General features: G+C 41.0%; 1 protein-coding gene across 1 annotated transcript in view; it reads left to right on the top strand.

Annotated features, from left to right (window-relative positions):
* Positions 1-26,167, top strand: part of vstm2l (V-set and transmembrane domain containing 2 like) — a 52,142-nt gene extending 25,975 nt beyond the window's left edge. The window contains exons 3-5 of the mRNA XM_034086257.1: positions 19,487-19,656; positions 20,702-20,746; positions 23,572-26,167. Of these exons, the coding sequence (XP_033942148.1) occupies positions 19,487-19,656; positions 20,702-20,746; positions 23,572-24,012 (656 nt within the window). The 3' untranslated portion in view covers positions 24,013-26,167. The remainder of the gene's footprint in view (positions 1-19,486; positions 19,657-20,701; positions 20,747-23,571) is intronic.
* Positions 26,168-26,927: the final 760 nt, after the last annotated feature.

Genomic DNA, 26,927 nt, shown 5'->3' with positions numbered 1-26,927 from the left:
TAGGTTTGTGTGCATGTACATGATCTGTGAAGGCTCAAATCCCAAATGTCCCTCCAGATGGAGTTTCTCGTCCAAACACTTCCCCCCCCTGTCTGAAATGTTTGTACTTCTGTAACATTGTGTCATCACTACGTAACACTTGCACCCCTATTGGCTTTAACTCAAACACAATGTACGTGATAGGCACGTCAAGGGGCAACCAAAGTTTACACATAGAAGCTCCTTCTTGGCCATTGGACCAATATCTACATAGTAAGACAGTCATTAATTTTAACATAGGTACTTAAAGATACATGTTGTGCTGAAAGGTCTTTAGTAAAATGGGTACTGGTCACATAAAGTTTTAAATATCCGAATCTTGCGGTGGAAATATCCAATTCTAGATAACCTTGGTGTCTTTTATTAAGTTAGAGACTCAGTATGCAAGCAGTGTGTCTTTTACAAACCCTCATAACATGAAGAACAGCTCATAAACACGATGGCATTTACACATGGCTGTTTAAACCTTCATATCATCCATCACTGTTTAATGGCTAGTTAGCTCTGCTCCTGCTGTACACCCCCCACAGGGCATTTTCATTCAGGCTTGTAAAAATCATTACACACCTCACCTTTTCAGTCGTTTTTTAGGAGCTGATATTTTTGGGGGTGTTTTACGGTGAAGCATTAATGGAAAAATCAATGGGAGGTGTTCACTAAATTACTGTTAATCCTTCAAAATTACACCGTTTTTTCTAAACTTCTATAGAAGGTTTCCATTATCTTCTCATATTTGATTTTTAAAGAGGACATATAATGCTCATTTTCAGGTTCATATTTGTAATTTGCTCCTCTACTGCGACATGTGTCAAATCAAATCAAGTTTTTATTTATATAGCACATTTATAAACGATTTTTGGTGGAGCCAAAGTGCTGTACATATAATAAAAATAGCCGACAGTAGAGACACTTTACAGCAAATACAACCGCACAGATTGTTCAGAATATCAGTGTGAGAAAAACGATGTACATGCTTTAATGTTCAAAAAGCTCTTTATTTTTCTCATACCTCTTTTCACCCTCTGACTGAAACCAGAGCCCTGTCTGCTCTAATTGGTTAGCTGGCTGGCTCTGTTGTGATTGGTCAACCGCTTAGAAATGTGTTGGAACTGCCCGTCCCTTAGCTTATCATGGACAATGTGTTGGAGCGCTAGCCAATAGAAGCGCACGTATTACATAGTGATGTCACTATGTTACAGAAGTAAACAAAAGAGTCCAATGGAGGCGTTTCAGGCGGGGGGGGAGTGTGGGAGAGAAACTCCCTCTGGAGGGAACTTTGGGATTTTAGCCTTTGTAGACCATTTACATGCACAAAAACAGGAAAACCCCAACATGAATATAGAGCTTCTTGAAACTGGTCCGATCATCTTCAGCATGGTCAATCCATGACAAATACTGTACTGTAGCAGGATCATGTGTGGTATTTATTGCCATACTATAAGTCTAAGCAAAGGAGGCTGTGGCTCAGTGGTTTAGTGTGCTGATCTTCGGATCAGGGGAGCACTGGTTTGATCCCCACTGCAGTCAGCATGCCCACAGTATTGAGAGTATGTAAGTTGCTTTGGGTAAAAGCAAGTGACATGTAATGTAAAGTAACGATAGGAAGTTGGCTTTGGAAAGAAAGACATATCTTCCTTCCAGAAAGGTCTAGTTTCTATTTGAAACTGCATCTCTAAATTGGCCTACCCCCAAACGAGTTGATAATGCTGTGGAAGCACATGATTTGATTGTGTTGTTTGGACTGCTGATTCAAGTTGTGAAGAACTGTAGACCTTTGAGTAGGCGAAGTCCCACTGTGCCGTTCCTGATTTAAATCATTTAGCGAACATTTTCCAAAAACGCCAAACTCAAAACAAAACAGTGGTTCACATTGTGCGGGCTCATGCTGGTTTGTCTTCGGTTTGCTCGGGCTGAAGGCTTCCGGCAGGTTCTCTGTGTAACCAATGGCAGCTGTTTACTAGGGAGCTGTGCAGAGGCTCATTATCAGAGCGTGAAGCTTGTTATGAGGCCGTGTGAGAGACTCGTTAGGCACTCATTATTTCTGAGGAGCTGCCTGGCGAGTAGGGATGGAAATGAGTATAGAGAGGAGCAGAGAGACGGTAGGGTAGGAGGATGGATGTGGAGGTGTAGAGAAACGGAGGGATCAATATGTCAGGAATTACTGCTGTGTGTCTTAACCTGAAGGGTTTTCTTTTTGGACTTCATTCAATTCAAAGTTCAGCCTGTCGCTATATCGAGATTTAAATAATGTTTTTCTTTTTTGTACAGGTGGTTCCCAACTTGGGAATAACAACTCTCCAAGGGGTCCAAATATATGTCCAAGGTCAAAAGATGATTACATGGATAATATTGAAGCAATCAAAGACCCAACAAATATGTATTGAAATAAAACCATATAAACAAGACATTTCAGTACAGTTTGAATCCTTGAAAATACAATTTCTCGTGGTGAACTGTTCCTACTACTTCCAATGTACATGTTGAGCAGGCACAAAGCAACCAAAGGATTTGTTTGAGTCATGTTAAGTGCCTGTTGAGTTATGTTTCTGCTGTCATTCCATTTGATTGAATGCACTTACCTGGATACTGCAGTGTATGTTTCAGCTAGTTAGCAACTTTATTTGCTTCACTATGAGCATTATAATTAAAGTATGTTTATGGTAGCTTTTTTTGCTTCATAAATGAATGCTTCTCCGTCTGAAAGCCAACCGCAATGAGGGCCATAAAACATAAACAAATAAGACTGAAAAAGCATTAATTAATTTGTTCTAAAAGTGGATTAGCTGAAATTGTCTATTTGTTCGTTCTTAATGCATTGAAATGCAAAAAAACAAGAAAAATCAAGCATCATCATAACTTAAAGATTCAGGTACTGATAATGTTAGTGCACTTCGGAATAAACAAATGTTTTTTTGGGCTTTTGCACCCTGCTCAACGTTCTCAAATAAGACAAATAGAAACTCTCAAAGCACCCACAAAGAATGAAATCTACTAACTGCCCTGCCTAGCAAATAGAGTAAGTATGCATACATTAATACTGATTGACTGGCATAATAAATCCCAGGCTGGAAGTTGTTTCCTCAGCACCTTGTCGCCCATCAACTGTAGCTCGTGGTCCGAATGGTCTTTTTCTTTTTCTCTCTGCCATTGCTCTGCCTGCTGTGTTCTTGGTGCAAAGACACTATTTCAACTTGGAAAATTGATATTTGCATCACACACGAAAAGGGCAAATTGCAGTCCCATACAAAACGTTATGGCCGTGTTTGTGCTGTCATTAGCACAATATATTTTGTGAATTGCAACGGGCAGATAGCGGGCAGATCTCCCTCCTTAGCATACTGTGGCTGCAGTTAAAGGAAGCAGGGAGCTGTGTGTTCATGTCCCCAGTGTCTCTGCATTTCCAGACTGTCTGGCTGTCATCAACATATTAGCTCCTAAATGTCAGCTCCTCTCACTTTATATCCCACTTTATTTCAACTTTTCCGTGTCCTTATCTTTCCTTATTTTCACATTTACTAGTCATAAGAATCACTTTGTCCAATCAAGTGTGTTTAAGATCAATGTATCTACATGGGCATCTTCAAAGGTTTATGAGTATCTATTTATATTCTCTTCAGAATGTTAACAGTCTGTAACGTTGCCAAAAATGAGATGAGATGACATTTGAATTTACCTCATGGAGATCTGAGTTTTCGCAGCAAAAAAATATTTGGTGAAGATACAACAAATACAAAGAAATTAAGAACGTGTTGCAGGTCTCCCTTGAAAAAGAGATCTATGATCTCAATGGGACCAATCTGGTTAAATAAAGGTTTGAAATGAAGAAAACAAGATGAAAATATAAATGTATGAGGTGGATGTGTAAATATGAGTCAAAGCAACAACAATCAATTATGGATGGAGACTTTTTTCCCATCTCCACTGGTTAACAATCTCTCATATCTGAAAGTCTGTTTCTGTGCCTCTCACTGTTTCCAATTAAGATTGGAGACATTTTACAGCACCTTACACGCTGCATGTTTTTTTCATGCAGCGCAAAGGACAAAAATAGCCCCATTTCTGCATTCAAAACAGGAGCTCTGAACGAGACCTGATTGCTATGGAGAGGAAAGACTGGAGTTGTATAGCTGATGATGCGCGGCACAGAGAAATACTGCTTCTATGATTACAAACACAATTAGCCGATAATTGAATGTTACTGTACTGCCATATCGGGTTATTCAGCATATTGTTATTTCAGATATTGTTTGCAATCTCTTGAATGATCAAGTAGCCCTCTTCATGCGCCTGATGTCTCTCTCGGATATATACGTATGGTGAAACATAAGATACTTTCACCTCCAACAGCTTTTGTACTACAAAGGCATCATTGTTATTCTGAACTCCCTGCACCCGTTGTGTTTTTGCGAGGAAGTAATCGCTTGAGTGTTGATGTGGTAATCATTTCTCTTGCAGAGGTGGCACCTTTTGTTACGTTGAATTACAGGGAATAAAATGACTCGTCCTTGGTGTTCCGGCTGAACCCTCTGGCTCAGGAAGCTATGTTCTCCTTTTAACCTTTTTCATTTGATTAAGAGGGAAAACATTGTTTGACCTACGCTGTGGGGAGGCAGGCCGGCAGCTGGGATTTGGGCCAAAACAGCAGGAGACTGAGCGTTAGTGGACGAGCTGAGAAAGCCAAGGGTGGTGAAGGTGGAAGAACAGAAATATACACATGCGGGAATATACATGTGATACTGTGTTGCATATTCTAGGTGAAAAGTTGTATGAGAATTTGCAAGAATTTATGCAAAGAACTAGAAGAAAATAGAAATATATGCGGAAATTTGCTTCGCTGGGCTTACAAAGATAGAAACAGGTCTTTTAACAAATCATTAGCCGATAAATTAATTAATGTGTCAAATATAGATGGGCCATGTGGTAAGTTAGCGAGGTAGCAAATAGCTAATGGGGAAAGGTTCTAAAATAGGGGTTATTTCCTCAGTCTGTTTACCATGCGATATACAGTAACAACTGATCTTTCACCATGTTATAAGCAGATATAAATACATTCATTTGTCAAATATATAAATGTAAATACTGTATAGCTTGAAATGTGCCATGTGTTTAGTTATCGAGCTAGCAATTAGCTAATGGGGAAAGATTCAAATATAAATATTTAGAGTTATTTGTTCATGCTGTTACCATGCCATATGCAGGTAAAAACATATATTTTCCTATATTATTAGCAGATATAAATACATTAATTTGTCAAATGTAAATACTGTTTAATATGCCATGTGGTGTTAGCGAGCTACCAAGTTAGCTAATGGGGAAAGATTCTTAATCTTTTTTTTTTACCAGCAATGTGATTTGGAGACAAAAAAAAATGAACAGCTAATTGATAAAAGACATCTATTGCAATAGACGATGAATTGGAATAGCTTAATACAACTCAGCATGCCAATTAGAGCTACACCCCACATGTAACAGCTGGCTAGCAAAGACTAGCAGTAGCAGTTAACACATCTTTCACTGTGTTGTGATGGCTGCTATCTGCTGGTTAACTCAGTTGGTAGCAGTAGTGTGGGCTGCCGATGTGATGGTAATGCACTATGCATGCAGAGGGTTGATTCCTATTTAATGGGATGCTGGCAAATATGTGTACTTGTAATGAAAGAGGGCGGCTGAATGCTGAGCACACTTCAAACCAAAACCTGCCGAAGACCCATTATTGCTAGTTAATGTGTAATTTCCCCCCAAATATGTTTATTATTTAAAGATTTGTGTCTTTTACAGTTGAAAAGCTACAAGAAACCAATGTGTTGCCTGCTTGCATAGAACCAAATGGTAGAGAAAGTATTACCTTGAACCAAATGGTTTAGAAAGTAAGCAGCTTGCTGGGCAACCAAGTCAAACTTGTAGCAACCGAAGAAGGAAGAACCATGTATTTTACTGAGAAAATGTTGCTGGAGGAGACCAAACCCAAGATGAATAAAAGATGAATATATATCCGGAAAATATGACTGATGGAATGCTAACGATGCTTAGTGTCTTTCAGCTTGTTTCTGAGTTCTCCAGCCCTATTGTGCCAATAATTAGTTAATTTAGTATAACGTTAAAAGCCTACTAATAAAGAAAATATTGAAAACCTTGGAAGCTCAATAAGTTGAAACGGACATCTCGACACTGTACTCGCAGAATGAAAACTTTGCAAATATAGATTTTACTGAGTTTGTCAAGGTTAACATAAAGGAAGTTCAGTCAGACAACTCACGTGTTTCTTTAACATGTTTATTAGAAGCAGCATAGTTGAGTTTGGCGTCTAGGCTCGGGCCTCATCACTCCACAGATATACATAGCACGATGAGTGATGATTAAATAACTAACCCCCGAGCCTACAGGTGGAAGCTCAGCTGGGGTGGAAGCTGGGGTGGTGGTGGGGCAGGCAAGCAGCAGCGACGTGGAAGTAGCTGCTGCAATAGCAGCAGCAAGCAATACATGGAGAGAGATCTGGCAGGTTAAATAGAGCGGCATATTAAGGAGACTCTGTTTGGTTGGTTGTAGAGTGGCAAGGGGCGTTATGTACACTGAACAAAAATATAAATGCAACACTTTTGTTTTTGCTCCCATTTTTCATGAGATGAACTCAAAGATCTAAAACATTTTCTATATACACAAAATAACCATTTCTCTCAAATATTGTTTGAGATAATCATCCCACCTCACAGGTGTGGCATATCAAGATGCTGATTAGACAGCATGATTATTGCACAGGTGTGCCTTAGGCTGGCCACAATAAAAGCAATCTCATTCCTCTGCATGTTTTTAAAGCTAGGGTAAATGAAATGCTTGCTGATACAATGGGCACTTGTAAATGTCTATAACTATGTATCCTGTAAGTATAATGTCCTTTATTGTTTTATGTTTCATGTGGAACCTATATGCTGCAGGTCTCCCTTGAAAAAGAGATCTATGATCTCAATGGGACCAATCTGAATAAATAAAGGTTTGAAATGAAATGAAATGAAAAGGCCACTCTAAAATGTTCAGTTTTATCACACAGCACAATGCCACAGATGTCGCAAGTTTTGAGGGAGCGTGCAATTGGCATGCTGACAGCAGGAATGTCCACCAGAGCTGTTGCCCGTGAATTGAATGTTCATTTCTCTACCATAAGCCGTCTCCAAAGGCGTTTCAGAGAATTTGGCAGTACATCCAACCGGCCTCTCAACCACAGACCACGTGTAACCACACTAGCCCTCCACATCCAGCATGTTCACCTCCAAGATCGTCTGAGACCAGCCACTCGGACAGCTGCTGCAACAATCGGTTTGCATAACCAAAGAATTTCTGCACAAACTGTCAGAAACCGTCTCAGGGAAGCTCATCTGCATGCTCGTCGTCCTCATCGGGGTCTCCACCTGACTCCGGTTCGTCGTCGTAACCAACTTGAGTGGGCAAATGCTCACATTCGATGGCGTCTGGCACGTTGGAGAGGTGTTCTCTTCACGGATGAATCCCGGGTTTCATTGTTCAGGCAGGGCAGATGGCAGACAGCGTGTGTGGCGTCGTGTGGGTGAGCGGTTTTCTGATGTCAATGTTGTGAATCGAGTGGCCCATGGTGGTGGTGGGGTTATGGTATGGGCAGGCGTATGTTATGGACGACGAACACAGGTGCATTTTATTGATGGCATTGTGAATGCACAGAGATACCGTGACGAGATCCTGAGGCCCATTGTTGTGCCATTCATCCACGACCATCACCTCATGTTGCAGCGTGATAATGCACGGCCCCATGTTGCAAGGATCTGTACACAATTCCTGGAGGCTGGAAACATCCCAGTTCTTGCATGGCCAGCATACTCACCGGACATGTCACCCATTGAGCATGTTTGGGATGCTCTGGATCGGCGTAATACAGCGTGTTCCAGTTCCTGCCAATATCCAGCAACTTCGCACAGCCATTGCAGAGGAGTGGACCAACATTCCACAGGCCACAATCAACAACCTGATCAACTCTATGCGAAGGAGATGTGTTGCACTGCGTGAGGCAAATGGTGGTCACACCAGATACTGACTGGTTTTCGGACCCCCCCAATAAAGCAAAACTGCACAGAGTGGCCTTTTATTGTGGCCAGCCTAAGGCACACCTGTGCAATAATCATGCTGTCTAATCAGCATCTTGATATGCCACACCTGTGAGGTGGGATGGATTATCTCGGCAAAGGAGAAGTGCTCACTATCACAGATTTTTTCAGATTTGTGAACATTATTTGAGAGAAATGGTTATTTTGTGTAAATAGAAATGTTTTAGATCTTTTACAGATCTTCTGCATTTATATTTTTGTTCAGTGTAGGAATGCAGCATAAGTGCTCGAGTTGACTGCCTGAACTAGCTCGCAGGCTTCGCCCAATTTCTGAGTTGGCATTAAATACGGATTCATTTTTTCTATATTTTCGTTTTATAACAAGTTTTCAAATAACAACTTTGCGCTCTCGATTAAATCTCTGTAAATGAAGCAAGTATACTGACTTATGAATTACTTATTTACTGTGTAGGCTACATACATTGCTGGTGCACAATTTCCCATCTGCTGATCTTAGATAAGATACACACTTATGATGCAAGTGGTTCTTCTTGTTAACTTCTTAATGAAATCCAACAAGGATTTCAAAACTTTATTTTAAATCTAAAAGAATAAATGATGAACCGGGGTGCTTGGAAAAACATCTTGTAAGTATGTAGCTGCAGATTGAATTGCATCCTCTCTACTGAAGAGTCCTTAAAAAGATTAAAGAGTGGAGTAGAGCTTGAGGAATGTATTTCCTTAAAAATAATAATACTTTGTTTTTTTTCCTAGCATACATAATTGATCTCCTTTTACTGTGGGCTTGAGGATTCGATTCAGAGGCTATTTTCCTCTAAGCCATTCAGCAGACTTTTAAAATATGCAAACACAATAGATTTACCTTCTACCGTTTGAGTGAAGAGGAAATGTATTTACATTTAAATATACAGAGGCTATGCATTAGGGAATATTAGTTAAATTGGGGTCGTAATGAAAATACAATTCTATTTAGCAGAGGTGTAATTAAACAACACAACAATATATTCCCTTCTCCTTCCCAGAGAGGGGCCCATACATCAGCTGATTACCATAATAACAGAGACTAGGAACTTGCCATTTCCTCATCTGTTGTTATGAAGCCATTTGAAGACGGTGAAAAGCTCCTGAGAGCACTGTATGCGGCCCGATGCACCACAGCCATCTCACACTCTGAGCAGCATTAGCATTCAGAGGCTGAAGCCGCGGGCTGCCCCATCATGCTGCAGGCGGCGTCTATTTTGCAACAAATAACAAGTAGAAGAAGGCATATGTTAATGTTCTACTTGTCTCACAGGATCGTGTTGCTTAACACTGTGGCAGTAAAAAAGGAGAACATTATGTCTGAGACTACAATCAAGTGTCTTTAATTTTGCTAGCTTTACACAGTTCATACTTGTTTAGTTTCTTTACTGTGTTGCCAACTAGATTTGTGTCATGTTTTTTTTATTTCAGCATCTTTGTTTTTACCCTTCCAATTCTTCAAACAATAGATGCACCGAGGCAGTGGTGGCCTTTAAAGGGACTATTAAGGAATAACCATGGTTATTTATGAATCTGCATCAAAATACAGGATATATTCCCAGCATTTAAAAAAAATACAGTTACTAATCCAAGGAGTTTGATTTTAGATTGATATCAGTTTTAACGGACTGACTGGTCTGGCACATGTTGGAAGAGGTTAACCACGACCAAACGAGAAACAAGTGGTCTTATTTACATTGTGCTCTTAGCTGATGTGCTAATGCTTACTACAGGTACATTTGCAATCATTTGTCAACTGTACAAAGCACATATGAACCAACACAATTACGTTTTGATTTCTATTAAGAATTTCAAGTTAACTGATGGGCTGACTGCTTGTTAAACCATGTGTTATTTTCACTTTTTCAGCGTGGTAAATACAAAACTGGGACAACTGTGACATGTACAATAAGGGTAGAGCTTAGTTTGCTTGAGCTCCAGCCAGTGGAGGACCTCAGAAACAGTGTGTGCATCCCTGAGAACATGAAAGGAAATTCATGAATTATATTTTAATCATCCACCGTCCATTTTACGACTTTCAAATGCCTCATTTGGTAGTCGGCTATTGCGTCAATTTGCGCCTTGCATGCCATCTGTCGGGTTAAGCTGCTGCATGATACACAGTATGCTATTTGCTCACCTGAGGATGGGCACAGAGCATTGCCTTACAGCTAGTTAGTTACGTTTCTATAGTTACCCCTAACCCTAACCCTGCTAGCTTGCTTAACTTCATGTGACTGTTATCTGATTGGTTACGCATTGAAGGTTCAGCTGTAAACAATGTCAAAATGATTTGAACTTTTAGCGCAGCGCTCGGCAACCGCCACCGCTGGTCACGTGAAGCAACTTTAGAAATGATAACTTGCAGAATCCTAATCGTTGCATGGCAACTAATGTTACTTACTGCTTGTGCTGTAAGGTTGAGATGATGGTAGACAACTGGGCAGTTCATTGTAGTTGTGATATGTTTGCAATTTGCCTGTGCTGCCTTCAATCCCATGTTCGTTCTCTTAATTGGCCCCTAGTCATTAAAACGTAGAGCTGGCTGTTATTCAACTTTGACAAAAGCCCCTAATAAGCTCTGTGAAGCTGCAGAGTCGGGGGTTTATTCTGGGGGGGTTCATCACTACGACCAACCCCTTCTTAGGATAATTTGATTGAGTGTTGCTATACAAATATTGATTAGTGGAGCTTTAAAGTTATTAGTTACCTCACAGTTTGACAAGACAAAATATTCAGTCCATAGTTTATTGATTGGCCGGTCTGTTGCCACAAATATGGCCCACCTACTCATTAAACTAAACGTGTGTGCATTATGTTCAGTATACAGAGCAGTTACTTTTGGAGTAACTCCTGGGATTTTGTATTGAAACGTATTGTCCTTCATGTACAAGAGTATCCTTCTTTCTTTTTAAATCATTGTCATTTTGGAGTGTGTGATTCCACGTTGAGGACATGTTTGAATCAAACCACAGACCCTCTGATTGGTAGATAAACGCATTACCCCTGAGTCACAGCGGGCCAAATATACATCTTGTTCCTAACCCTTAATGGGCAAGCACGTGAAAATATACTGGCAAATTAATTGCTATTTTTTTATATGTCGAGGCTAAAATGACACAATTTCATGATTGTTTTTCTGACATACACTCTGTATCACCGAGATATATCGCCCACTTAGGGTATACTTTTTCTATATTTTTGAACCTATATTACACTCACATTTCACCCATGTTACGCCTATATTACACCTATATTAAGACCATCTTACACCCATGTTACATTCATGTTAAAGCTATATTACAACCATATTACAATGCTGTCACACCAATGTTATAACTATATAACATCTACAGTATGTTACACCCATATTACACATATATTCCACCCATAATAAAACATTGAACACCCATATTACACCCATGGAACGTGTATATTACAACCACATTACACTCATATTATACTCGTGTTACAACCAATTCACACTGATATTACACCCATTGTAAACGAGCTAATAGACGGAGTAAGTTGGAGGCCTAGGGAGAAAGACAGAAATAATAATGTCCTGCACATCCTTTTATCACGGCTGTAATTACCACATTCCATTTGTCAAAGAAATAAACAATCACAAGGCCCCCCCCCCCCCCAGCACCCGCCCAGAGCTATCTGCTACCTCACACATTGTCCTTCATCTTCCTCCTCTTCTCCTGCCTCTCTCTTTCTGTCACACGCACAGGCTCATATTAATTTGTCCCTTTTATCCTTGCGATATATTAGTCTCTCACAAACACAGAGGCTCACTCTCATAAACGCCAACCCACTCATTAACTCAATCTCTGGTGAGGATTTATTTGTATGCTCATGGCGCAAAAACACACAGAATCTCCTGAACACTCATCGTCATGTCTACATCCGTCTCCCCTTCCTCCCGCAGTAAATGGGTTTTCGCGGAGGTATGCCGTACTGTAGCTCTCAAGCACTGATTTGCAGCGATCGCCTGAGAGCCTTTCAATGTTTATCTTGGAGATAATGATAATGCTTCAGGGTGAGCAGCCTTTTATGGCCTCAACAATGACAGTGTGGATCTTAGAGATGACTATTACTGAGAGATACAGCATTAGATAGCCACCCCAGAATCACTGGAATATAGAGATTTGCAGAGCTGGAGAAGATTACATTTAAAGTGGTTTTATTATTCTTTGTTCACTCAAATATTTTTTTTGAGCATCAGATATGTGTAGAAAAAGGTCGGAAACAACATATCACATGATCAAATTAGCAATTACTGCGTGGATTTTGTAAATTGCTCAGTGGGAATTATCTGTGTTACATTATAATGGACTAGTGATGGCTATCACACGCATCTGTATTCTCCAAATGGTTGGATGTGGTGTTCTGCGCTTCACAGCTAAGTGGGGAAAGACAGATTATCATTGCTGAGAGCAACTTCAGAGGCTCTTTCTCATACACAGCAGTTTGTTTTATGTCCCAGCTTTGAATATTATCAACAAGCAAAGAGCCATGGGCATTGTTGCTGGCTCTGGCCGTGTAATACCAAATCGATACCTTGTGCGCTCCGGGTTTCACAAATGAAAAATACAAGCGGATTTGATCAATGTACAAGAGGGATGTATGACTTGAGGCTTGTACTTGCTCTCGTAATACAAGACAGATCCATAGCGCCGCCTCAGTGCTTGAAGAGTGGAGGAGAATCCATGAACCGTACTTAGTTGGTGCAGGTTGGACTCGTTTTTATTGACTGGTTAAAACGAAGCAGGTGCAAATGTGAAAGATGTCATAAGTTGACACAAGTCTGGCTGATTCATTACAAACACACTGACTCCTGTGAAGTGTCACCTTTCTGTCAGGAAAACACTCAGAACAGAGGATACACTTCAGTGGTGTTGAATAGATAATTTTAGATAAATCACATGTTGATAATCTTGCTCTGGAATCAATCTGAGACCCAGGATTTCCCCAATTGAAAAAACACATCTGATCTACCAAAGTAGTTTCATGGGAATTCCCACATGACGAATCAGTCACAGTGGAGTTGAAAGTGGAGTTCCAATTAATTGTATAAAGTGATTTCTGGAGCTAGTCATTGCCTTTCATTAAAAAACTATTGATTGCATCCACCTTGTATGAAAGAGTTTCAGTCCTGCCTTAAGGCAATTAGATTTTCACTATATTTTAATAATGATTTTAAATAAACTGTAGTGCTTCTTGTAAATCAAGGCTTCTTCTACTATACCCAGGGTTGGATATATTTACCTTAAATGTACCTGTACCCGTTATTTTGTATTACCTCAACACAAAATGAGGGAAAAAAAGACGAGAGAAAAGAAAAATACTTTTTATTTGAAGCAGAAATGCGGAACAAAATGGAACAGCAGAATGCAAGTTAGCAGCTAGAAACGTTGTATTATTCTCCAAGGACTAGAATCACACATTAGTGTAGCCGAATTCTAGCTTAAGACTAAATTAACCAAATGCAAAGGTCATACACTGAACAAAAATATAAATGCAACACTTTTGTTTTTGCTCCCATTTTTCATGAGATAAACTCAAAGATCTAAAACATTTTCTATATCCACAAAATAACCATTTCTCTCAAATATTGTTCACAAATCTGAAAAAATCTGTGATAGTGAGCACTTCTCCTTTGCCGAGATAATCCATCCCACCTCACAGGTGTGACATATCAAGATGCTGATTAGACAGCATGATTATTGCACAGGTGTGCCTTAGGCTGGCCACAATAAAAGGCCACTCTGAAATGTTCAGTTTTATCACACAGCACAATGCCACAGATGTCACAAATTTTGAGGGAGCGTGCAATTGGCATGCTGACAGCAGGAATGTCCACCAGAGCTGTTGCCTGTGAATTGAATGTTCATTTCTCTACCATAAGCCGTCTCCAAAGGCGTTTCAGAGAATTTGGCAGTACATCCAACCGGCCTCTCAACCACAGACCACGTGTAACCACACCAGCCCAGGACCTCCACATCCAGCATGTTCACCTCCAAGATCGTCTGAGACCAGCCACTCGGACAGCTGCTGCAACAATCGGTTTGCATAACCAAAGAATTGCTGCACAAACTGTCAGATACCGTCTCAGGGAAGCTCATCTGCATGCTCGTCGTCCTCATCGGGGTCTCGACCTGACTCCGGTTCATCGTCGTAACCGACTTGAGTGGGCAAATGCTCACATTCGATGGCGTCTGGCACGTTGGAGAGGTGTTCTCTTCACGGATGAATCCCGGGTTTCATTGTTCAGGCAGGGCAGATGGCAGACAGCGTGTGTGGCGTCGTGTGGGTGAGCGGTTTTCTGATGTCAATGTTGTGAATCGAGTGGCCCATGGTGGTGGTGGGGTTATGGTATGGGCAGGCGTATGTTATGGACGACGAACACAGGTGCATTTTATTGATGGCATTGTGAATGCACAGAGATACCGTGACGAGATCCTGAGGCCCATTGTTGTGCCATTCATCCACGACCATCACCTCATGTTGCAGCGTGATAATGCACGGCCCCATGTTGCAAGGATCTGTACACAATTCCTGGAGGCTGAAAACATCCCAGTTCTTGCATGGCCAGCATACTCACCGGACATGTCACCCATTGAGCATGTTTGGGATGCTCTGGATCGGCGTATACGACAGCGTGTTCCAGTTCCTGCCAATATCCAGCAACTTCGCACAGCCATTGAAGAGGAGTGGACCAACATTCCACAGGCCACAATCAACAACCTGATCAACTCTATGCGAAGGAGATGTGTTGCACTGCGTGAGGCAAATGGTGGTCAGACCAGATACTGACTGGTTTTCGGACCCCCCCAGACCCCCCCAATAAAGCAAAACTGCACGTTTCAGAGTGGCCTTTTATTGTGGCCAGCCTAAGGCACACCTGTGCAATAATCATGCTGTCTAATCAGCATCTTGATATGCCACACCTGTGAGGTGGGATGGATTATCTCGGCAAAGGAGAAGTGCTCACTATCACAGATTTTTTCAGATTTGTGAACAATATGGTTATTTTGTGTATATAGAACATTTTTTAGATCTTTGAGTTCATCTCATGAAAAATGGGAGCAAAAACAAAAGTGTTACATTTATATTTTTGTTCAGTGTAGTTTGGCCTGAATTCTGTTTGCTGGACCAGAAAGTGAAGCGTTTTGCTCGTTTCCTATCAAAAATGGGATGAGTCTCTGCAAAAAGAATAATCCTGATGAACTGAAAGTACAGTTAACATTGTGCTTTGCAATAACTTGCACTGTACTCTTGATGTTGTTTGTATAGTACATGCTGTACAAATAATAGCAAAATCCATCAAGTGAAACCATTTCTTTCTGTAACTCTATATGGCAAAAAGACTGTAAGATGTGCTTAAAGGCTTAAACAATCAGTAAATGTGCCTGTGAAGATTTCTTTAAGCAAGACTCATGTCTGCAAACTATGCTCTGTACGGTAAAGAATCAAATGTCTAAGGAACTAACGAGTTCACTGTGCCACTCCTATTCCGGAAATTCCCGCTATCTTTTTACAAGTAACATAGTCTTGATGAAAAGAAAATCCATTCTTAAAAATAAGTATTTTAGTATAAAAATAATGAATCCTCTCTTTGAGTTTGACTGTTGAACTTGACTCTGTGGTTTGAGTTGGATCACGAGAGAAGGATATTGCAGATAGATATACACAATAAAAAAGGGAATCAAAGATGTATAAGTAAGAGGATTGTTCTGATCCTGCAGAGCTCACTGAGCAGTGATTTATGAGTTGCCAATTTTAGGGATTTCTATAAGTTCTTTACAACCCAGGGAACTGTAATACCGTTTGGACAAAACAACGATAACTGACATTCACCATTCAGCTGGAGCCATATTCCCGATCACTCTCCCACTTGCCTGTACCTTGCCAGCACACAAAAAAGAGCGGGATCCCTAACCCTAGGGTTGTTTTTTATGAGACATGAGTTTACAGCACAAGGTGTGACCGTTCACGTCCACAAGAGATGAACAACTGACCCATTGTGTACCTTAGTAATCTTTATAAAACAAGATTCACATTCATATTTCCCTTGAAAGTGAATCCGGTCGTTGCAGAAGCTTTGAGAGATATACAAATATTTATAAAACGGATAAGTCAAATCAAGCAATCTGATTGGTTCTTAGCCGTGATATAATGAGCGTATATCACGGGTAGAATTGTAGTTACTTTTCACAAGTCAGTATCCCTCCACGTCTGAGAAAAAGCTACAACCGTTACAACTGTTACATTACGTCCGTTACGAAACTAACTAACTAACTAACAAAGATTAAGATGGAAACATTTAAGGTTAACTTCGACCTCCGGGGTGGCCTTACTATGGAGGAGTGGATTGAGCAGTGCCTATCTCCAGAAGAAAAGCTCCTAAACGACGACATGCAGAGCTACGTGATATATGGTCATTATATCACAGCCAAGGGGAGTTGTTCGGCCCGACGCAAAGCGAATATAATGACCATATACCACGGCCTGTCGTGAGCTATTGCTTAAGTATAAGAAGAAATAGTTAATAGGAGTTACATACACTAGAATAAGAATAGTATCATTGACAAATGCCATTAAAAAGTGACATTGGTGCTCACTAAGTGACAGCTTTGTGATTAACACAAGAAGAGTCAACAGGTCTCTTTAAACAATGATAAGCAGGCTAATATATGATGTTTATGTAATACGTTTAATTAGCACAATCCCTATATGCTTTAAGTTGCTTGTGAGCATTCAGTCAAAGTAGCAGCATGCAGGGCTCAACAGTAAGTGTATATTTAGCTTTAATGTTTGCGTGGTGTCACTAAAGCTAAAACGACTTCACTTCATGGTTTCCTCACCAGAGTTCTATTGAGGTCATGATGGGCTTGTTTGTTTAAATGATGTCTTTTGAATTGTTTTCAAGGCTTTGCTATTGGCCTTTTGTTGCTATGTTTTTGTAGCAGAGGTGTCGTGTCAAACCCTGCCCCTTTCAAACAATCTTTCTTCCTGATGCTGGCATCGCCTGTCATTTCTTTGCGGGAGGAAATGTTAGTGTAGAGGACACTTTTCTTGTCATACTATAATTAATGGAAACCTGTCATTTCTAACGATCCACCCATTTTATGTCCTCACAGTGGCAGAAGGCTTAGTAAAGTAGAAGAGACGTCCATCTCCAAGCAAGTTGGGTTTTGTTAAGATTCTCCTGTAGGATCATTCCTTAGTAGGGCTGTTAAAGTTAATACGTTTATCGTAAATCAGTCAACATTGATGTGTAACAAAAGAAAGTATGAAATTGAATCCTGTTACCAAGTTTAACCCTAACTTCCTCCCGTAATGCCAGGACAGATTTCCAGCATTAAATGTATGGTAGTGAAGCAGAGAAATTGGCACAAGAGACGTGTAATGCACTGACTGGAGACTTCTGGACATCAGTAAGAACCATAACTACTTCAGTGTAACAGCACAAATTACCCATGACAAATGTTCTAAGTTCGCTTTAGGTGTGGTGAATAAAAAGTTGCACAGGAGGGGGAGATGCCGGACGAGTTCACCACTGTAGGAACAGATAGAGCTGGCAATTTGATATCAGCTGCAACAACACTGCTATAAATGGTACAGTACATGCCTTTGGAGTAGTTGACATGGTTACCTCTGCCAAGGATCTTGAGTTTTGGCTTGGTCTGTTTTTCTGTTCCCTCTAGATTACAGAAAAAATAATGGCAATTATTGTCATGAAACTTTGTGGAAAGGTGTAGCATGGGCCAATGAAGAAACGGGGGGGTTACGTATTGTAACCCTAGTATATAAGCACAGGCAGAGCCCTCTACTGGACTCTATGGGTACTACTCTCTATCATGCTATGCGTGCATTCACCTACTGAGTTGCATAAATGTAGCCGGCCAATCGGGGCGAACCTACCTGAATGCGCACGCAGGCCCACAGTATATAAGGCGGCTACGCCTCCCGACCGTCATCCTACACCCTCTTCAGCGAGCGGCATAGGAAAGACAGGGCCCCCAGGTAGAGGGCTCCGCCTGTGCTTATATAATTAGGGTTACCATACGTAACCCCCCGTTATATATCACACAGGCTCCGCCCTCTACTGGACTCTGGGTACAGTGGGTGGAGCCCCGATGTATAAACGCCCTGTCGTCCAACAACATCGACCCATCACACTGCCCCTGGCCGGCTTTTGGCTAACATCCACCGCATCCCCACTTCCTCACATCCGGTTGTAACCGTGGAGAAGTCGGGGGCCGCCGCTTGGATAAGGCACACTCACACACGCTTACCTCGTGTAGAGTGTGCATGGAAAACAATTGTGGGGAGAGTCCTCCAGCCCTGTATGGGGCTCACTGCGCACCATGTTTCCCAGGTCCCCAAGGAGCATGGGAAAAACATAAGTGCATTATGTCCAGGGGGGGGGCAGATACCTACTGACCCACAGCCCCCCCCCCCCTCTCACCAGTCATGTGTTGCCCGGCAAGCACAGACGACGAGAAGGAGCCAGACATGTCCAAGAGATACAACTTTATGAAGGGGCCGTGCATATATCTTCTACACTCACACCGCTGAATAAGGCTGTTGACACAGCCACAGCCTGTCTAGAGTGTGCACGGACCCCAGTGGGGAGGGCTCTCTCCGCCCGTCCATAGGCATGTGTAATGAATGCACTCGCAGAGCCATCCTGCCAGGTGCCTCTTGGAGAGAGATTTTCCAGCCACACCATCTCCAAAGCACACAAACAGCTGTTCAGTGCGTCTAATGGCAGCCACACTTTCCGTAGGGATCCAAATCACGGGGCAGATGCACAGATTAGGTTTCATTTTCGTTAACATTGTAAGATTCAACCTTCGTGATGCAATTCATGTGGTGACGAAATGGTGGTGTCACATATTCGACTTATCTAAGAAGTCTTTGAATGCAGCATCTGCGCTCTCCCAGTGTCGTCGACAATCTGACATTTTCCAAGTTTTCTATACAAACTAACACTAATATAATACGTAATCCTGTATAAACCTGTACTTTAAGTCTTCTTTGACTTTGTATATCTTCACAACATTCCAGATCAAGCCTTATGAAAAGGTACCTATTTACCCTCTTTGTAATCAGTTCACAGTGAAAATGGATCTTCCTGAATGCTGATGCAGACAGCCTTTGTTGCTTTTTATAAGTTAAAATACTAGATGTAGGATCTTTACTCAAAAGACACTGCATACAGCCTTCACCAAAATTAAAAACAACTTGTAATTAACATAAGTTATCTACTCTACTATGTGTTATCACACTGACACCTGTTGACTGTCTCTGTCTCTGTGCAGCCATGTTCACGGAGGTGCCTCACGATATGATGGCTCAGAGCGGTCAGGACGTGGAGATGGCCTGCTCCTTCAGAGGGGCCGGTACCCCCTCCTACTCTCTGGAGATCCAGTGGTGGTACATCAGGAACCATGCGGACTGGACGGACAGACAGCCCTGGACAACCAATGAGGTATGACCATAACAGGAACTCTGAATGCCTTCTAATGCTAATTTAAATTGGATCAATAAAGTTAGTTATATAATCTAAAGGCGAACACTGCAACATTGCTCAAAGAAGATGTCTGACAGGGAAAGAAACACAAGCAGTTAAACAATCAACAACTCAAGAAAATGAAGCTTAAAGTCAAAATGATTACTCAAACAGTAGTAAATATCCCTCATGGTTCAAATCTGACTTAACGTTCTTACTGCAGTTGTGGATCAGACCGCTTTTCTGTGCAATGCATTATTGTTACCAGAGCTCATTGCCCACTGTTGTTTTCATTTCCCAATATGTACTTTAGATTATTCAACTGTTGATGATTGTTTAAACGATGATGTTTCCTACCCTTTGTACCAATTGAAATGTACAAAAATAAGATCCAAGTTGAAATAAAATTATCCTTCCCAAGGTCACTCTTTGTTTTACAACACTTTATGTACTGTGATTTTAAATTAAAGCTTTTATTTCTCCTTTTTGAAGCTGAATTATGTTATTATTATTATTATTATTACAATTATTACATGGGTGGCCATTAGGGGGTGGAGAATAATCAATACAGGGAGACAGTCCAGCAACAATGACCATTTCCCAAGTCAAAATGTGTTTTGCTTTGTGTTAGCATTAGCAACACAAAGAGACATTAGCATTCATTTAGACTCATCAGACAAACACAGGTCCAGTATTAACTCTTTTAAGCTTTTTCAGTCATCAAGAAAGAGAGAAAAATAAGCTGCTAGATTGTTGACAAAGCTACAGTAACACAAACTATTTGATCAATGTTTAAATTAAAAACAAAATGATAAATGCAGCTATAAAATAGAAAGGGTAAACAGCATTCCTGATTAAAGCATGATGCTCTAAAAACCAACATTTGAGGAAATCCTAGCTCAATTAAACCAACAAATCATTATGTAGTACATTTCTCGCATGGATTAATGGGATCTTTTTTTCTGTTGAATTTTGGATTCATATATTCCCATTGTATGTTTTTAACACTATCACTTTTTTTTAGGTGGCTCCTGATGAGGAGACGCCAAAGGATGCTACAAAAATAAGTGTAAGTAATCTGTTAAACCTCTCTGAGAGAAGCCTTATTTATCCTTGGTGTAATATTATGAAATGAGCCACAACACGAAAACATCCTGCTCTGAATGATCAGCAGATGTTGTACTTATGCTGTGTTACACACATCTGAGTTTCAGCTGCCGTAGACGCTCCGTCCTTTATGGGATGTAGAATCACAGTGTCAGCTGAAGAGCCGGCAGCGCTGATGTGGGGGGCGGAGGGTCCTCCTTAAGGGGGCACCACCTGCAGTGCATCATCTTTGGATTCTCATAAACACTTCCTGTATCTTTATGAGTACACACCCAATCTGAATAATAAACAATGAAGGGGACGGTGTGGGAAGTCAGCAGAACTTTGTATATCTTCTCCGGTGTCGAGGCACACAGCTTTCCCACAACAAGCAGCCAGGCCCAACAGAGAAGTGACGACAATTTAAATGTTTACTTCTTTTTTATTGTAGAATTCAGCAGGATGTATGAACTACTGCACATAACCAAAACATGCTACTGTCTACTTTTTAAAAGGGCCCAGTTGTGCTTTTTGGGGGTTTCCCTTTCCTGTATTGTTTCATTGGTTTTTGTGCATGTAAATGGTCTGCAAAGGCTACAATCCCACGGTCCCAGAAGCAGCACACAATAAAAAAAGAACCAAAAAAGGAGCATAATAGGGCCCCTTTAAATTGCCACAAAGCAGTTATGTATGTAAAAATAAAATGCTATGTTTAGTTAAAAATATCACATACGCAAAGATGGAGCCTCTCTTCTTCCTCCCATGAGGCTAGATGCTGCTGATTCGCTATAATGAAAGCACCAGCTGTGGTGTGTGTGTGTGTGTGTGTGTGTGTGTGTGTGTGTGTGTGTGTGTGTGTGTGTGTGTGTGTGTGTGTGTGTGTGTGTGTGTGTGTGTGTGTGTGTGTGTGTGTGTGTGTGTGTGTGTGTGTGTGTGTGTGTGTGTGTGTGTGTGTGTGTGTGTGTGTGTGTGTGTGTGTGTGTGTGTGTGTGTGTGTGTGTGTGTGTGTGTGTGTGTGTGTGTGTGTGTGTGTGTGTGTGTGTGTGTGTGTGTGTGTGTGTGTGTGTGTGTGTGTGTGTGTGTGTGTGTGTGTGTGTGACACTGCAGGCTGTACAGTTTGAAAATCATTATGATGTGTATGTATATAATGAATGTTGGCCCAGCAGTATGAAAACATGGCTGATGAATAGTGCTACCAAACAGCATTAAGCTTCCACTAATTGTCACACACACATGCAGGGAGCAGCAAACACACATACTGTATTTATATCTCAGTGCGTCACATGCCACGATGTCCCCAGACTCTCATCATCTCAACAGTGCTTATCTTTGAACTTGCAAAGCTTTTACTTCTACTTTAAAAGCCACAAATATATTTTTTAAGCAGCAGCTTTATCTGAGTGTGTGTGTTTGTGTGTGTGTAGGAGTAATTTGCTGAGAGTTTCTCTAGAGTGAATCCAGGCTTCAATACATCTTTGCTGAAGCTCTCATATTCTGTGTACCTCCCTATCACTGCATGTACAGTATCTGTCTTCCAAAATATGCATTATTTATGAGTTCAGAGACATTTAGTGTTTTACTAAATCTGCCTAAATGAACATATTAAAACAACTAAAAGTTAAAGTATACAAGTATACGATTTTCTCTTACCCTATTTATTCTATAGTTACCTAGTTATTTATAAAATATACAAAAAAAACTGACAAAAATAACTGTCGAAAATATTTAAAAAAAATACGTAGTATCGTGTGTCGAAAAAATCTATAAGAAAACGACATATATTATGTAAAAAATATATAAGAAAACAACATAGTAAAGTATGTCAAAAATACGCAAAAAAACGAGGTAGTATATTATGTGGAAAATATTTCTTAAAACGGCATAGTATAGTACGTCGACAATAAACAACGTATATAAGAAAAACAACATATAGCATGTCGAAAATATGCAAAGAAACGAGATTTATGGTATGTCTAAAATATATTAAAAAAACGCCATAGTAAAGTATGTCGAAAAAAACACATAGTATAGTATATATATATATATATATATTTATCCAGGATAAAAGCCACATAGCTGCACCTGCAAGGTGAATACTGGTACAAAAAAAAGTGTTGCAGGTTTATGATATCACTGCCCCGACACGAGTGGATCTGACTTTAATTACATTTGTCTCGAGTGTTTCGTCAACTTAATGTGTTGCTTAAAATAATACTTCTGCATACAGTATGTGACACTGTGAGTGTTGCACGGTCAGATACGGCTCAGCTGACTCAGATAAGGAGATATATGATACATTATGATGTGATATGAATGATAATGGGACACATTGATGTCTGCACTCACAGTGCCGCGGACTGAAGGCTACGTAATGTTACTCTGATCCGGTTACTTATGTTGTGGCCGATATTTAAGTAAGCGTTCTTGACGCTAATGTTATAATAGTCAGATTGCTCTGAAGATGGGAGGTGATTCTATTCATGTTCACGTTCACACAGTCGGTGATTTTTGCCGGCCGTCTTTCCTGCGACGGCAGTTTTTCTGTATTTCCTTTCTCCTGTAATATGACTTGATCGCTTTCAACTCCCCACACTGAGCTCTGATTGGTCAGCAGGCGGTGCTTTCACTGAGTTGATCTCTTATCCTGGAACCAAACCTGTTCCGGAGCTTTTTGAATGATATTTTTGACATAATCCTGTAATTGCCAAATATGTGGCCACCAAAAGTTCTTCAAGCTTGTATTAAGTAGGTTTATTTCCCGGAGTAATCAAATTATTTATTTATTTTCATCGGTTTTATCTCTACCAGGTTGTTAAGGTTGTAGGAAGCAACATCTCCCATAAACTGCGGCTCTCCCGGGTCAAGACGTCGGACGAGGGCACCTACGAGTGCCGCGTCATCGACTTCAGTGACGACGTGGGCTCGCGCCACCACCGCGTCAGAGCCCGCCTGCAGGTGGCGCCGGAGAGCGCCGTCAGAGAGGGAACCAGCAGCGACAACTTCGAAGCCCTGGACGACACCAAGGGAGGGGCCGCATTCGAGGACGAGTCCCACGGCGGCGCCAAAGAGCACATCCATCACCAGAGCCACGGGAACCACCAGGAGCACGGCAGGCGGCCATCGGCGGCGGCCCCCCCCCACGGCCACAGCCACAGCAGCCAGCAGCACAAGGCGGGCAGGGAGCTGAAGAAGAGGGACGTGGACAGGAACCACAATGACTGCTCCAACGAGCCAAGCTGCAAGCTGTAGACATTATTACACCTAAGTGATAGATTACACAAGGATTGCATTACATGATGTGTGTCACCGCATAAAAAGCTATTCTTCCCACACAGTGCGAGCATGTGCACAAATCCAGAACGCCTAGAAATGGCTTATTCAGAGCACGGTGCTGTAAACTGTGCTGGGGAGCGTAGCTTTTTCTTGCTGTGTCTGACTGTCTGCTTCACGACGTTCAGCAAAGAGGGGCTGATGGGTAGATCTAAGCAGCTCCATTGTTTCTGGTCTCAGCACTTATTTAAAAAAAAAAAAAGACTTACTATAACTCATGCTTTGTTCGACTCTTAAGATACTGTAAATGACACAACCCTGCTTTCAGGCTCATTCTTCTTCCACTGCCTTACTCTTTCGTTTAATGCACCCTCAGAAAAAAAGGATTTCAACTTTTTGCAAATGGGTCTATGCCCAGTAAAAGAACAATGTTCCTTTTCTTCTGAGAGTGCACGGAATGAAGCTAAAGCGCCAGCAATTCTTCCCTGGAAATCTTTTTCCGGGTCGGATTCCTTAGCGTTTTTACATTCATCTGCATCTTTTTTATGTTTTAAACAACGATCACAAATCTGTATGCAGCTGATTCTTCAGCAATGTATTCTGTGTATACTCGCAGGGGAAAGAAACATGCTTTCTTCAGCAGAAACTCACCAAGGTCCCAGAGCTGCAGTGCTCATCAAGGACAGATACAATGCCTCAATTCATTTGCCTTGGAGTGAATACAGTGGCGGTGTGGAAAGTGTGGGGTTTCTAACAAAGCACATCACAGGCTGTATATTCTTCTTTTGAGATCATGAATCTGCAGCCCAACAGAAAATGTGATTTTTGTTCACCGCCTCCGCAGGTTGAATCCACTCGTGGCCGTTCAGGCTGAGAGAAATCAATCATAGGGAAGATTAACAGTTTGGAAAGCCAGGAAAAGATCAATCCGTGCTACTAAATTTAAAAATCTGACTTGGTGTGCCTCTGAATATACTCCTTCTTGTCTAGAAATCAATGGAAAAAAATTATCTTTTTGGGAAGAGTGTTGCTTAGTTCCCTTATTTAAAATACTCATCAATCATTTAAAAAGCCTCAATCCTCTCCACTACAAGCCTCTAATCCACTCTGTATATATGACTGTATAATATGAAATAAAGTGAGTGCATGTTCAGTAATTTTCTTAAAAACTTTTTCAACACACAAAGACAATGTTAGGGTATTTTGTCATTTATGTATTCGGTTAAATAAAGAAATATCCATTCTTTTTTTTTCTACTTTAAAGTCCTTTCAAATAGTTTTTAAAAGCAGTTTTCTGTTGCTTTACTGCTCTCCAGAAGTGCTGTACAGACCGATGAATGACATATTCTTTTCATAGCTGCACAGAAAGGGGTTCCCCTTATGTCTCTTAGTACTTAGCAGTATTTATGAAACTACTGTACTGTATGTGCAAGGCCGCCAACATGAGTGTTACCTTGTTTCAAGCGTGGAATTACTTTTGTGCAGTTCAGGAAGATTGGAAAGGCCGTTTTACATCTGCCAGTTTTGTAACTCGATGATAATCTCTTTGCTTACGAAAAGCATTCTGAAAGGGTAAAATGGGACAAAGTTAGTGGGAAATAATACCGGATACAACCTTGAGCATCGTGAAAAAAAAGAGAGAAATGTTGTTAGGGAAACACTTATATTTATATACGGAAGAGGATTAGGGCCACGTGCATTTTTTTTCGGGGATGTTAAAATGTATTTTGATTTTTTTTAAGTCAGATTTCTGACTTTAATCTCAGAATTCTGACTTTTTTCTCAGAACAAAAATAAAACTTTTTTTTTCATGTGGCCCTATTCCTCTTCCATTGGCTCTTGATACTGCCTCAAAATAAAGTGTGTCTCAGGGCCATGCAGGGCTTTACTTCTCTGCTCCATGACAGGAGTACACCCCTCCTGTTATTGTTGGCAGACCCAGTAATATGAGAGGGTGGAGTGATCAGTGAGTGGGGTTGTTTTTATTCCAACGACGATTTGATGTTTTGTAAAGATTCTAAGAAGTCACTGTAAGAAAAAAAAAAAAAGAAGGAAACATGTACATTTCTTCTAGAATGTTTGGTCTCACTCTTAAGTGTAGCCTATGGCTTTATCAAATGAAATAAATTGTATATGAAACAACAGTTCATCTATGGTCCTTTTCTTATTGATTTAAAGGGTATGAAAATATTCAAAAGGTTAGTGTGGGTATTCGTCTACGTTAGCTTGGGTTTATCTTTGGTCCCTGCTAGTGTGCGTTAAGGAAAAACATTAGGCGGTGTGTAATCGGTGCTGCCACAGCCCCATCCCCACCATGCTGCTGATGACTAATGGTGCCACTGTCAGCAGGATAAATAGCAACAGCGCAGTAAGAGATAAAGAGGCGCTCAGCTAGCGTTAAGCCAGGCCAGCCAAATACAAAACACGTGGCGATCGTGTTTCACTCTAGAAGCCTCATACATTCATTACGGAGCGATGAGGCGCGGCTCCGGGGTTCTCCCGTCAGCGAGGTGAGGAGATAATGGAGGTGGCTTCCTGTTTCCTTCATTTTAAACATCCCCTGCTCCCTGTAGGGCTCTCAGTGATAACAGGTACAATGATAGATCGGCCGCTATCATGAGGCGTTCAATTCCTTTGTGCTTACACAACCTGCCTGGTGCACCCTGTGGCCTTCAAGGAGCCACACCTGCAGACAGCGTTTCAGATGTGGGTGATGGGAGGAGACAGGAGAGCTCAAAGGTAAGTGAGAGAATCGTCCATCATCATTTATTTGTGTAGACTTAAAGGGGTCGTATTATGCTAATTCCATAGGTTCCATGATTGTAATTTATGCCTCCACTGTGACATGTGTCCACGCTTTAATGTTCAAAAAGGTCTTTATTTTCCTCATACTG

Source organism: Pseudochaenichthys georgianus, chromosome 7 (assembly GCF_902827115.2).
Source record: "Pseudochaenichthys georgianus chromosome 7, fPseGeo1.2, whole genome shotgun sequence".
NCBI lineage: Eukaryota > Metazoa > Chordata > Actinopteri > Perciformes > Channichthyidae > Pseudochaenichthys > Pseudochaenichthys georgianus.
The sequence above is the reverse complement of the archived record's forward strand: the minus strand, read 5'-3'. Positions and strand labels throughout refer to the sequence as shown.